The sequence below is a fragment of the Equus caballus genome, chromosome 6, assembly GCF_041296265.1.
Source record: "Equus caballus isolate H_3958 breed thoroughbred chromosome 6, TB-T2T, whole genome shotgun sequence".
In the NCBI taxonomy this organism is placed as follows: Eukaryota; Metazoa; Chordata; class Mammalia; order Perissodactyla; family Equidae; genus Equus; species Equus caballus.
In genome coordinates, this window is record NC_091689.1 from 52,215,145 (window position 1) to 52,230,289 (window position 15,145).

At 34.8% G+C, this 15,145-nt stretch overlaps 1 protein-coding gene across 1 annotated transcript; it reads right to left on the bottom strand.

The window, feature by feature from the left end:
- Nucleotides 1–1,921: 1,921 nt before the first annotated feature.
- Nucleotides 1,922–2,891, bottom strand: TAS2R42 (taste 2 receptor member 42). The gene is given in 2 exon segments (XM_014740513.3): nucleotides 1,922–1,958; nucleotides 1,960–2,891. Coding segments are annotated over 2 exon segments (969 nt in total).
- Between the last annotated feature and the right edge of the window lie 12,254 nt (nucleotides 2,892–15,145).

Here is a 15,145-nt window from a genome sequence, read left to right on the forward strand (position 1 = left end):
GTTCAAATATGCAGATTACAATACATCCATCAATTGCAATAACCCCAGTCTATGGCCTGGCTTATTTTACTAGTCTTTTGTTGTACTTCTTTGTCAGGAATAGGATCCTGTTCCTTGTAGTCTTGTCTCCCTAAGGTTGCTGCATAAGAACGGCCTTGATCCTAGTTAGAAATTCACTCATTCATTCCTAAGGGCCACTTATTAGAAGCAAAATTTGCTTGTAAGTGGGCTCAATTACTTTATCTTCCTTACCAAAGAAAAGTTTAGTTAGACTAAAAACTAAATAATGTTTTTGGTTATCACCTTATTAAGAGTACAAGATTATCTTTAAGTCATTTATATGAAAGAATATCCAAAGCAAAACAAATTCAGTATCTGAATCTAAATTCAGCTTGATTTGTATATTACTTTTTACTAAGACAAGATAATTGCAATGATAATCTTTGACAAAATACTAAGTTGGTGTCCAAAAAATATTTTTACATTTTATTTTGTAAAATGTAAATTACTTAGTAAAATAGACACTATATTTCTTATCATTAAAACCATCATCGACATCATTATTGTTACTGATACACAGAAGCACCACATAGCCTAGATGGGCTTGCAGTTTAGTTTCCTACATATGATGTGGGAAGGCAGGGAGAAATGTTAATAATTCTAACATCACTCTCAGCTCCAAGGAACTACCCTAGAACAGTTCCCTTACTTATGGCTCCATCAAGATTAATTTACAACCCACATATTTATCATCACTTAATTGCAGCTTTTTGTTTCTCTAATCGAACACAATCTAAAGAATACGTCAAAGATAAACCCTAAAAAAGAATTCTTCACTTTTAAAGAATTCCATTATGTATACATATATAACATCTGTACAATATTATAATGCATACCATCATATTCAAAATTTTATAATAAACTTTCCCATCCTTAACCTTAGTTACAATTTCTAAATTTAGATTATTATAGTTAAAACAGCACAATATATACATATGCACATCCAAAATTTGCTCTAAACATGTGATGTTCTGTTATGAACTTTACTTTCTCCGCCTTTCCTTTTGACCTGTTTCCATTTGTTTCTCTAAGAACTCTAATGATCAGATTACAATAAAGTGTGTGTGCACAGGCCCAAAGGTAATCATTCTCAAAACATAATTATGATCTTTTAGCAGTAGCAATATGAGTGTGATTTTGAATTAAATAATCCTTGTATATATTTTTAATTCTATTGCATAACATGGTAGAAATATTGATTTCTGCCCTATGAAAATGCACATTGCATATACTGGAATTTAGCAAAATTAACAAGTGCCTAGAATGTTTACAACTTGGGGTTTCAAATAAGATCAGTATTATAGGGATATTACCAGTTTCTACTCACAGACAATTTATATTATCTTGCACTATGAATATTATTCTTATTATCAAACATCCTATTTCCTTGATATCAACAAAATCTCTGATAACAACAATGCAGTGCTCTTCCATTCAAAAAAAGTTAGACTTTTAAGCTATGAGGTCATGCTTTTTTCACCTATGACTTTAGTTGCTCAATGAATTTTCAATCAATATTTTATACATCTTCTACCTAGTTAATTGCAATTTATCTTGATTTCTAAAAAACAACATGCCTCTTCTCCCAAATATGTGTTGAAATTACACACATGTTTTGCATGTAAAATGAAATAATTTAGATTCTCCTTGAAAGAATATTTGAAACTTTAAAATATTGGTAACCAATGTTTTAGACAAAAATGATTACTTTTTAAATTATATTGGCTGACCATGGCGAATTATCATACAAAGCAACCTATTCTAGAGAAAGTTTCAGTTATGCTCAACAACACTTAAAAGAACCCAGTAGAAAAAAATAGTAGAAGTGAAAATTGATTTTCAAAGTTTCCTCACTGAGTTACTATCTTTGAAAAGGCTCTGGAAAGTCTATCCTGTAAAGCTAATGGATTTTCTCTTTTTAAGGAGCTTTTAAGATGCCACAGTACCTTCAAGGCTGTCTGTCTTAGCTTGTTATTTCCCAGAATCAAAATAAATGCGTGGCCTGAAGGAAAGACATATAATGCTAATAAGACAAACTTTGTGAATTTGCTGTTACAAAACATAATTATCCAATGTGTCAATTGTGTGAAAAAACAATGAACTACGAAAAGGAAGAGGAAGGACATCACCATTTTCATGGCCCTTTTGTGGGCCTCTGTACTGGAATCTCTTGAGCCCATGGAGTTGAGCTTCAAATTTCTGCTGTGTCTTCCCAAGGACAGAAATAAAAGGAGCAACGAAATCAGAGACAGAGCAATAGGTATGAAATAGGTCAAGCTAAGAAGAATCTGGGTTTTAACATAAAGAATTTTTCTTTCATCTAAATATAAAGTCAGATTACTTTGATCTATTTTACAGATATTGAAGAAGAGATCGTTAAATGTTTCTAGCAATAGAAAGTCAAAAATCAGAAACAACAAAGAAAATACAAAAATCACAAGAACCACTCTGTTCATTCTCCACTTCAGCCAGAGGAAAAGGGAATGGGAGAAGTGAGCTATCTTAAGGAGGTAGAAAATGCTTAGGCAGGTAGCAAACCATGTGGTTAAGTGATTAGTCATTCTCCAAAGCAAAGTGATAGGTTTTGCTAGTTTATAAGTGGCATAGAAACACGAAGGTTGTCCCAGCATAAATGATTCAAACAATAAAACCAACAGTTGAGTGATTCTGGAGATAGCCAAGCAGGTAAGGATGAAGTCAGCTAAGGAAATCTTTTGGTTCTTGACCCATTCAGAGAAGGTTACCAGCCCCATGAACACATTCCCTAACATTCCGATTATGAATTCCACTCCTGCCAGCGTCAGAAAGATTTTATCCAATACAGTGAACATTTCCACACACAAAAAAAATTCCAGATTTCGAATACTATGTCTCAATGATAAATTTATATTCAAGTTGTTACAGAATAGCGTCCATTTTTGATACTTATCTTCATTGCTTTTATTGTAATTCCAATCTTAAGCAGAACCTCCTTGGACACAGTCTCACATATACTTCAGGAAATCTTTCTGCTTTTGTTGTAATTCCAATCTTAATCCAGAACGATCTGCTAAAGTATACAGTCTCATATACTTTCATGAAAATGTTATTATTTCTATGAAAGAGCTACTAATTTCCAAACTAAACAGGTTGTGCATCCATTTATCATTGTCACCAAATGAAAATTTCCACTTCTGGCAATGATAAAAAGTTAACATCAAATATATGTGCATGCAAACAAGGGCTAGATTCTTTTTCACTGATTCGTACTTCCTTCCTCACCTGAAATACTATACCATTTGGATCCAAATATCTTAGCTGTTTTTCATAAAATGCTCTGAGCTCTGAAACTGAGTTAACATGGGAGACTCCAACTCTAAATACCCACCACCCCACCTCACACACACCCCGCCCCTGGGCTTATTCTCACAGAGTGCTTTAGAGAAACACTTAGAACTGCTTGTAGGCAAGCCAATCAGTAGCCAGTCAGTAAGTGATAGAAAGAATGACTTGTTAGCAGAAGTTTCAAGTCCTCTGTCTAAATCATTCCGTCTCTCTCTGATAAGAGAATAACTAATGTTTTCTTACATTCGTTAGGAATGTCACATTCAGGAGATCTGAAACTCTTGTCTACAGAGAGGTAGCCAAGGGTCTGTGTCATCTGAAACCTGGCACTTCTGAGCCCCCTCCCCTTTCCCTTCCTCTTTAGTTATATTCGTATGTAAATATCAGTTTCTTTAACCTTTAGCTTCACACATACATGAAGCTAGTGTTGAGATTAGAGCACTGACCTCCTCATCACACAATGCAAATAGAAGTTATGAGTTGTTAGAGCCCAGCTGGGCTCATGCTGATGTTACCGCCTACAAACACAGGTTCTTTACCTGCCACTCAAGAGGGGCCAAATAAAAACTGGAACACCAGGCTTACCGCAAGGAAAGGGTTTTTATTTCAGATGTTATCAGCCAGGAGACGAGAGTGAGCCCTCAAATTTGTCTTGTTTTGTCTTGTCTTCCCAAAAGAGGGAAAGCGAGGGGTTTTAAAGGTTTGTGAGGAATGCGGCTGCTTGTAGATCGGGGGGCAGTCAGTGGTCTTGCTGGTCAGAGCTTTCCCACCAGCCTGCCTTCGGCCTAGGGAGGAAGGCTGTTTGCAGGGAGGAGGAGACGATAAGGAAATTTGCAGGTGGACAACCTTGGCTGTTTGTCTCCTTGGCAGATAGTGGATTTTGGAGCCAGAGAGCTGGGAAGTAAGCAGGGAAAGAGTGCTTTGGTTTTAACCTCATATGTGCAGGGTTTAAAGTAGGGGAACTGATATCAGGGCCAGCATCACTAACATTTTGGCTAGTTATGGGTCCTTGGAAGTTTGTTCCAGGGAAACTGATATCCAGAGGATATCAAGAAACTGAAGCTTCCCAGATCCCAACTGCTTGACTTCCTGATGCCAGAATCCATCATCCATCATGGAGGCAGACAATCCATGACACTCACCTGTGGGTTCACTTATCTCACCAACCTCCTCCCTGCCAGCAGCTTCACAAGGCCAAACACAGGCTGGTGGGAAGGCACCAACCAGCAAGGCCACATGCTCCCCCTCTCTACAAGCAGCCACATTCCTCACAACCTTTAAAACCCCTTGCCACCCATCTTCAAGGAGACAAATTTGAGGGCTTAGTCTCGTTTCCTGGCTGACATCCCCTGAAATAAACCCCTTTCCTTGCCGTAAGCCTGGTGTTCCAGTTTTAATTTTGGCCCCTCTTGTGTGATGGGTAAAAAGAACCTTTGTTTGTGGCTGGTAACAGCTCTAGAAATAGTCTAAATAATTTAGCTATTATTCAATGAGTATATATTGTGAGTACCTGCTATGTATCAGACCCTTTTCCGAATGCAATATAGATTACTACAAAAAAAAAAAAAGGATCAGGAAACCCATAAAATAGTGAAAACTACTCAGAAAGAAACAATGAGATAGAAGTAAGAATAAAATGTGAACACAAAAAAGGTAACTATAAACATTACTGTCAAGGAGAGAAAGGGAGGTGATATTTGTCTCAGATTTTGAAGATATTAAGAATTTCATGAGAAAACTGGTAAATCATATTTTGGACTGATTGAGCAATTTACAAAAAGAAACCAAAACCTGAACTACTTTTCTGAAATTAAAGTCTTCTGATAATTTACTGAAATTCAATCTAAATAGTCCTCAGTTATCTCAGAGAACATGTTCACAATTAGCCATATTTCCCAGTTGCTCTTTATCTTTGTACTACGTGTTCTATTTCTTTTGGCCAGAGACATAATTCTGTCAATTTAGCCTTAATAGACAGAAAATAGGTAGAAAATCATTTCAAATGAAATAAGGAAATAGTAAACAAAAGTATCTGTTATACATTCTAGGAAGAATGATTTTGATCAAAGCCATCAATGCATCATAAATTGACTCAGAGTTATAGACGTTGTGTCTTGGTGTGTCAGTAAACAGATATCTATTCCAGTATTAAGTGCTGACAGTCAACATCCAAAAAAATGAATGAAATTTTTAAAAACGTGACCCTTTTCAATGTTGTCACACTCCTCCATTAAATTCTATTAATTTTTATAAGTGTATATTTCAAGAATGATGATGTGTAATAAACTATTGGTAAATTATTTTGTATGAACAAAATTATTTTAATTTAGGTAAAATTACAGGAAGAAAGAGAAAGAAAGGAAGAAAAGAGAGAAGGAAGGAAGGAAGAAATTTATTGGATAAAGAAAATCTGAATGAAAATGAAGAAATCTGGTAATTTTTCAAGATGAGAATGATGGCTTTGACTGGATTAACACCTAGAGATGGAGAGAAATTCATGGCTATGAGAAGCATTTAGGAGGTAGAATGAGCAAGTGTTGGTGACAGATTTGGGGGCTGTGAAAACAAAGGGAAGCCAGCAATGACATTCAAGCTTCTTCTTTTGCACCTGAATGTATGGAATACTGTGACCTGGGGAAATCCCCAGAGAGAAAGTAGGTTTAGAAGCCAAGGGGTAGGAGAAAGAAGAAAAGTTAGAAGATGGTGAGTTCTGTTTTGAACATTTTGGACTACCTGTAAGTCATCCGAGTGGAAAGATGGATGGCACGTGGGTATTTGTGGCTGTAGCTCAGAAAGGGAATTTGGACTACAAGTAGAGATCTGGGGATCATCAACACATACTTGGTTCCATAAGAAGTGGTGAACTCTAAGGACCCCGAGAAACACCAGAGCATGAAGAAACCAAAGGAAAGACTAAAAAGCAGTCAGATGGAGGAGAAAAAACAAGAAACTAGAGTTTTGAAGCAATCAAGAGCAAGGTGTGTTACAAAGAGATAGTAATCAATATTTCCCGATATTAATAAAAGGTCACTTACAAGTAGGTAATAAGAAGGTCCTCAGTTAACATAGCAAGAACAGTTTACTAAACAGAATCCAAACTGCCATAGATCGCATAGTCAATGAGATCCCAATAATGAAACATTATAAAACCAATTAATGTAATCAATACATTAACAAATTAAAGGAGAAACACCAGAAAAGTTTAACGTAATTCTACATCTATTCATAACAAACATTTTTAGCAAGCTGGGAATAGAACAAAATATTCTTTTTCTTGATAAAAAGTTGTCTACAAAAACCTAGAATAAGTGTTATACCTATTGATGATATATTGAAATCATTTCCCTTGAGTTTGGGACCAAATCAGTGATAAACATCTTACTGTGTCTATTTTTTGGAGCTTTTCACCAATTCTAGTAAGATAAGAAAAGTACATAAAATATACAAGATTGTAAAGCATAAAACAAACTGTCCTTATTCACAGATTATGACTGAGAGTACACAGAAAATCCAAACATATTCTTCAATATATTGTTAGAATATGATCATCTAGCAAGGTTTCTGGACACAAATTAATGTGCAAAAACTATTTTTTCTTTTTACCATAACCATAGGCTGCAATTTTCTATGCAAAGTGATAGGTGACAAGATAATCTCTTGTTTGTTAATATGCAAATGCAGGCTGACATTCTGTCACTCTTTTTTGCATTTTCTTTCCCTAATAAATTTGTGTCTGTATCTTTAGCTGTGGAAGATAATCTAAGGAAAGAATTTACAGATTGTAAATTTTAAAAGTCAACCTTAATGTATCTTTGTGCAAGTATGTGAAAAAAAATATTGCTCAGAACACTGTCTAGAATGGGAAGAATAGAGTCTATGGCATGTCCTATAGCCTACCATTAAGCCAAGTTTTTTGAAGATTTACAAATATACCTAACTGCACTACTCTGCATTTCTTATTCTCTGTTTTGTGCATGTGTCACGAGAATCTGCATCTGAAGAATTACTGGATTCAAGGTATAAAACATCAACAATATTCTCTTTTCTGTAAGTCTGAGAACTGAGCCCCAAAGGAAATTTAGTTTTGCAGTACTTGCCCTTCTTATATTAGCATAAGTGGAGTCTGTATTAATTAGAGAAGTTCTCGTCTTGTTTAGAGTAGTAACTAATATGGTATGTATGCCCACTTGTTTTTCCATCTTTTTTAAAATACTTGAATGATTTAGAAGTGAGCCAAGAAGTCAGTTGAGAAGAACTCAAACAATACCTGGTGGGGAAATCCTAAACAGTTTTAGTCACATACTTTACTAATTATAAAAAATAATCATAACAGTAATAATAGATAGCATTTATAAAACTCTTGCTATATGTTTAGTTCGGGGTGAAATGATTTATTTACATATGTGTACATATTTACCTAAGAACATACATAAGAATGTTCATAGCAGTGTTCATACTATAAAACAATGTAAATTAAACAAACTTCAATTAAGTGAAACATGGGTGAATCTCACAAACACAGACACAAAATTTACATATCTACTTTTATGAAGAGGCAAAACTAACTATCATGTTAGAAATCAGGATAATGATTATCTTTGAGAAGATGGGTGGCAATAACAATAAGGAAGGGGCATGAAGGGACCTTTGGGATGCTGGCATAGCTCTGTTTGTCTTCCGTAAAGTAGCTATAATAACACTACTTTAAAGGTTTATTCTGATGATTGAATGAGTTCATGTATAAAAAATTCCTAGCACCATGCCTTGCATATACTGAGTGTTCAATAACAGGTCCCAATCTTGTTTTAAAGAGCTCTTGTTCCAAATGAATTTTCTGAATAGTGCTAATAAAGATTTCTTTTAATCTCCTATACTCAGAATAGAATTTTATACTCATGATTCACTTGTAAAGACCATTTTCAAAATTCTCTTTAAGGTTATCAAAACTTGGTTAGGATTGGGGCTGGCCTGGTGGTGTAGTGATTAAGTTTGCACACTCCACTTCAGCAGCCCAGAGTTCATGGGTTTGGATCCTGGGTGTGGACCACGCATCAAGCTACTCATTAAGCTGTGGCAGTGTCTCACATACAAAATAGAGGAAGATTGGCACAGAAGTTAACTCAGGGACACTTTTCCTAAAGCAAAAAGAGGAAGATCAGCGACTGAGACAGATGTTAGCTCAGGGCCAATCTTCCTCACTAAAAAAAAAAAAAACAAAACTTGGTTAGGATGACAAAAAGCAAAGCAGATGGTAGCCTATACAACTGGAGTTTTCTTCTACAGTATCTTGGTATTCACTGAAAATAGTTGGATTTAAATAGTGAGTATAAGTTGGCTCAATTTATTTTTAATTAACTGGGTGCAGGTTGTATGACTCAGCAAAAAAACCAAATGTTTAATTTGTTAAATATGGTTCCTTGAGCCAATATTAATTAAATCTTCTCCCTTATGCCATAGAGAAAGGCGCCAGAGAAAAGCTGGTTTCGTTTCCATGTAACAGAAGCAGATAGAAGTAGAAAGAGCCCTGTTCATTGAATGCAACACAGTTGGTGTTAAAACAATTTTATTAGAATGAAACTCTCATATCTAGCCCTACTTTTGGGGTTCTCCCAGAGATTAAAAAGATATGGATTCCAGGGGCTGGCCCTGTGGCCGAGTGGTTAAGTTTGCGTGCTCCGCTGCAGGCGGCCCAGTGTTTCGTTGGTTCGAATCCTGGGTGCAGACATGGCACTGCTCATCAGACCACGCTGAGGCAGTGTCCCACATGCCACAACTAGAAGGACCCACAACGAAGAATATACAACTATGTACCAGGGGGCTTTGGGGAGAAAAAGGAAAAAATAAAATCTTTAAAAAAAAAAAAAATATGGATTCCAAACACTTCAGACATGGTCCTTATGGAGCCATTTAACACTATGTCACCTTTAAACCATGTCCGTCCCAAGGGTGACCCTCAGATCTGGGAGTCAGCCCAGAGGTAGGAGACTGGATGATTGGGTCATCAATGCCATTTTTATCTTTTTTGTCTGCCCTAAGCACCCAATATATGGGGTTTTTTCAATGTATATGGTGTTAAGAATTCACAGTGTGAGTGCAGGTTGGAATTTTCAAAATGAACTGTCTGTAAATCCCTGCAGTTACTCTACGGGATTTCAACAAACATCTACACCTGCCCATGGTGTGGGTCACGGATCCGACCTGTGGAGTTTGTTGTTATTGTTGTTTGTTTTTCCTTTTCTTTTTCTTTTATTTAATAATTTAAGTCTGTGGTCATAAGGATAATAAAGCTTCACCTCTAAAGTTAGACTTTGTCTTCATTTTCTCTTCTACAGAATTTGACACACATTGCAGTTCACAACTAGAATGAATCATGGATATAAGCTTGTCTCAGAAAATACGCAAAATTATGTACCAATCCTTAACTTTCAAATTAGTAAATGAGATGTTACTGTGTCAGATACCACCACAAATGCAAAAGTTAATCCTGTAAAAATAGTTTTTTAAAAGTCACAAAGTACCTTCTACAATGATGAAACGAATTGAAAAAGTTTGCTAAAAATATGTGCACGCCTATCCCATAACACAGTTGGAATAGAAGGAGAGCCTGACTTGAAATATTGGTCACAGAGGAAAGAAAATCACCGTATAATTAAGAAATCATGATAACTGTACACATGTTATTTTACAGCTGTTTACTTAGAAATCAGACCATGAATTGTCAAACTGTCTATACAGAGACTAATTGCATTGACAGGACTTGGTGATTGACCGAAATGACTATAACAATTTATACTCCCACCAACAATGACTGAAAATACACTTGCTAATTTTATTAATATTTTCGATTTCTTTTCATTGATTATTAGTGATAATTTGAAACTTTTCCAATGTGTAGTAACCATATATAGGAGTATTTGTGGACTGCATATTTATTTTTTGTCCATTTTTAATATGCTTATTCTTTATATTTATTTATCTTTTTCATATATGAAGACTATGAGAGCTTTGTCTCTTATATGATTTAATGTTTTCCTAGAAATTTTACATTTAACCGGTTTCTGGAGTCAAACGCTATATAGCAGTATTTTATTTACCATGTTCAATTTGTGAGTTAAGTTTTCTATTTTCTAGCATATAGGCACCTGACCAATCCAAAGATTATTTTAAAAAAATGAACTGTGCTTTCTTCTAGTGCTTCTAAAATTTATTTTTTTCATTTCCACCGGAATTGTTTTCAAAAATCGTGCAGCAGTGGTCGGGCCCAGGGCCAAGTAGTTAAGTTCCCGCGCTCTGATTCAGTGGCCCAGGGTTTCGCCAGTTCAGATCCTGGGTGCGGACATGGCACTTCTCATCAGGCCATGCTGAGGTGGCATGCCACATAGCACAGCCAGAAGGACCTACAACTAGAATATACAAGAATGAACTGGCTGGCTTTGGGGGTAAGAAGAAGAAGAATAAAAGAAAGAAGATTAGCAACAGATGTTAGTTCAGCTGCCAATCTTTAAACAAAAATTCTGTGGCAAATATCTAAATTGTCTTAATAAATAGTCAATGCTCAAATGACATTTATGAATAACCATTTTATAACCTGTTTGAAATGCTGCCTCTTATTATATGCTATTTTATACGTTTATACTTTGTTATATACACAAATTTTTCTAGACACCTTATTTACTTCAAATGACCAATTGATCTTTTACTGCACAAGACTTACATTATTTTAATTACTTAACTTTATAATATTTTGATTTCTAACAAGCCAAGTCCCACTCACTTTACTTTTTCAGAATTGTATAATCTTTCGTATCTCATTTATCTTTTTAGATAAGCAATAGAAATATTTGTAAACGCCCAAAAAACTCTTTTAAAATTTGATTACAATTTTCTTATATTTCTGTATTAAAATAATTTACTTATCCAAAAAATGTTATGCTCTCAATTTATTCAAAATTGTTATGTCCTTCTGGAAATTTTATATTTCTCTTCACATAGCTATTGCATAATTCTTACTATGTTCATTAGTTTTTATAAAATGGTTACTGTTACGAATACATATTTATTTTATTGTATTTTCCAATTGTTTTGTATAAGAAGATGACTATTGATTTTTGAATATTTATCTATGACTGGACATATTATTTTTCTTGGTTATAAAAAAGTTTTTCTTTAGATTCCAGTGTGTGCTAAAGGCAGACAATTACAACATTTGCAAGGATGATACTCATTTTCGTTTTTTTAAACCTCATTTTTTACATCTTATTATTCAGTATTTATTAAAAAAATTCTGAATAATGGATATTATATTTAAAATATCCTTGGCTGATTTCTGAATTTAATGATGATATCTAAAATGTTTCCATTTTAAGTATATTGTTTTCAAGAACTACTTTTACATATAATGTACACTCTATAGGCTGTGTGTCTAATATAACAATCTTTATTGCACGAAAGAAAAGGAGTGTACAAATAATTGGAAAATAATATTTTATGCAAATAAAGTGTAACTTATTTACCTAATATTCTTTTTTCTCCAGCTTTATTGAGATATTAACATATAACGTGTAAGTTTAAAATATTCAATGTCATGATTTGATAAACATATATATTGTTAAATGATTACCACAATAAGGTTAGTTAACACCTCCATCTCCTCACATAATTACCTTTTGTGTGTGTGTGATTATAATGTTTAAGATAAACCTTCTTAACTTTCTAGTATATGATACAGTATTGTTAATTATAGTCACCATGCTGTATACTAGATCTCAGAACTTATTCATCTTATAGCTGAGAGTTTATACCTTTTGACTAACATCTCCCCGTTTCCCCCACCCAGCCAGCCCCTGGCAACCAGCATTCTATTCTTGATTTCTATGAGTTCAGCATTCTTAAATTCTGCATATAAGTGTGACCATACAGTATTTGTCTTTCTCTGTCTGACTTATTTCACTTAGCATAATGCCTTCAAGATTCATCCATGTTGTTGTAAAAGGCAGGATTTCCTTCTTTTTTATGGCTGAATAATATTCCATTATATACATATACCACATTTTCTTTATCCATTCCTCTGTCAATGGACACTTAGGTTGTTTCCACGTCTTGGCTATTGTGGATGGTGCTGCAATGAGCATAGGGGTGGAGATATCTCTTCAAGATACTGATTTCATTTCCTTCAGATATATGCCCAGAAGTGGGATTGCTAGATCATCTGGTAGTTCTATGTTTAATTTTTTGAGGAGCCTCAATATGACGTTTCTTATTAGTTTATAAGTAATCCTTATTATGTTAGAATCTAACAGAAATGTATGCTGAATTACATCAAATATATTTTATCATATCCAGAGATGATCAATATGGCTTTTATGTTTAATGCAATAATGAGAATGATTACACTAATATATTCCTAATGTTGAAACATCCTGTGTAGAAATAAACCTTAGTTATAATACTATTATTTTAACACTTTTGCAACAACATAGTTAAATGTACTATTTTAGGATTTTAAAGATTTTTGCATATTCAAAAATGAAGTTGTTTTACTCTTTTAGAGGGGATACCTTTAGTTTTTTTGTTTGTTTTGTATTATATCGCATTAGAAGTAAAAAGAATGGCCCAGAGCTCAGAGTGCCCCCAATGATTACCATCACTCCCTCAGCCTCTGCAAGTCCATAAACAGAAACGAAAGGCGACCCTCCACATGCTCCAAGGAAGATGTCTATTTTTTTTTTTTTTTTTGAGGAAGATTAGCTCTGAGCTAACTACTGCCAATACTCCTCTTTTTTCTGAGGAAGGCTGGCCCTGAGCTAACATCCATGCCCACCTTCCTCTACTTTATATGTGGGACACCTACCACAGCATGGCTTTTGCCAAGCAGTGCCATGTTTGCACCCGGGATCCGAACCAGCGAACCCCGGGCTGCTGAAAAGCGGAACATGTGAACTTAATTGCTGTGCCATTGGGCTGGCCCCGGGAGATGTCTATTTTTGTGTTCAACATTCTGCCTACCATCACAGTTGGAGATGTCAGGACTTACTACACCTTGCCCTGTACCCATGTTTATATCAGTTCCCATAAAAAGCTCAAGATTCCCAGCATTGTTATTCCCTTGTGGTTCTGTAAACTCATTTGATCCCCATCTCTAGCATTAATTCTCAGAGGCATTGCGCTCTAATCTATGTTCACAAACTCAAAGATGTCTGATTATCATGGAATTGATAAAAATTAATGGTGTGAAGAATGATACAATAGGCAAGGATGGAGAATGTGACAAAACATAGAATGTGTAGCCTACTCAGAGATATTTGAATTAAAAAAAAAAACTAGAAAAACATTGTCCTGGCTTAAAAATAGGCCAAATTCAAACCGGAAACATCAATTTCAGTGACTATCCTGAGAAGGAGAAACATTTTCCAGATGCTCATTGACCAACACAACCACATTGTCCCCATTGAGATAAAAATTTACAATACTATGCCACATAATGTCAATTCCTCTTTATCTTTACTCTCAGATTATTCTGGTGAACATAGAAAAAGATACACATTTTCAGAGTTAACACTGATATATTTACCTTTTATTTGCCAATCCTTAGCCCATCACAACCACTGGAGCCAAAAATCTATTCATTAAATCAGCCAATGTTTACTGAATGCCTACCAGGTGCTAGACACCATGCTAGGTCTGAGGATAAAATGATAGGCATGGCAGGTAAGGATTTGCTTTCTAGAGGGTCACAATGTATTCAAAGAGAGCAACATTATAGTAGAATGCAATTACAAAGTCAGTAATTTGAAGAACAGGAACTCTGTGACTATACTGTAACTGTAGTTAACTTCTCTGAGGGGGTGACACTTGAACTGAGATCTATGAAGAGCTAAGAGTTGGATAGATAAAGATGAGAAGGAAGAGTATTCTAGGTGGAAGGATTGGTTCAAATGTTCAATGGCAGGAATGAGATCGATTCTTTTGTTGAACTGAAAGGAGGCCCTTGGTAGCTGCGGTGAAAAGTAAGGGAGGGAGCTCTGCGTGAGATGAGAATGAAATTTCTTTTCAGTGGCCAGATCATGCAAGACTATATAGATTATTTTAATCTTTATGGTAAAACCAATGAAAAGACTTTGGTAAGTTTAAGCAAAAAAGTGGCATGATAAACATTGCATTTTTAAAAGACTACTGTGGCTGAGAATGGATTGTAGGGTGGCCATAATGAATGTAGAAATATTAGTCTAAGGCTCATTGCAATATCCCAGGTAAAATTTAATTATTGCTTTGATTAGGATGATAGGTCAAGATAGAGCAAATTGAAAGGTTTTCAGTGATGTAAACCTTCAACTGAGCAGGACAAGAATTTCTTAATGGATATAATGTGGAAGAATGAAGCTAATAATTGTATGCCATTGTCATCTGAGGCACAACTGGACATTGTTGGTAACATCCACTCTTCCATGATTTATTTTCTCTGTGTATTAATGTAAAATGACCATAAAAAAGAAACATGGCTTTCTTTTTTTCACCTACTAAATTATTTCTCCTATTTTTTCTTTATATCTTAAGTGAAAATACATTTTTATTTAAGTATTTTAAAAGTAATCACCATTTTTCAGAAGCTAACAATGGAATAAATCAAGGAAAATACAAACATGGGAACAGACACACATCCATATATTTATGATTCTATTACATTAATAGAAAAGATGGATTTTTATCCAATTTGGAGGTGATCTGACAATACATAGACATACATATCACAAACATCTATATA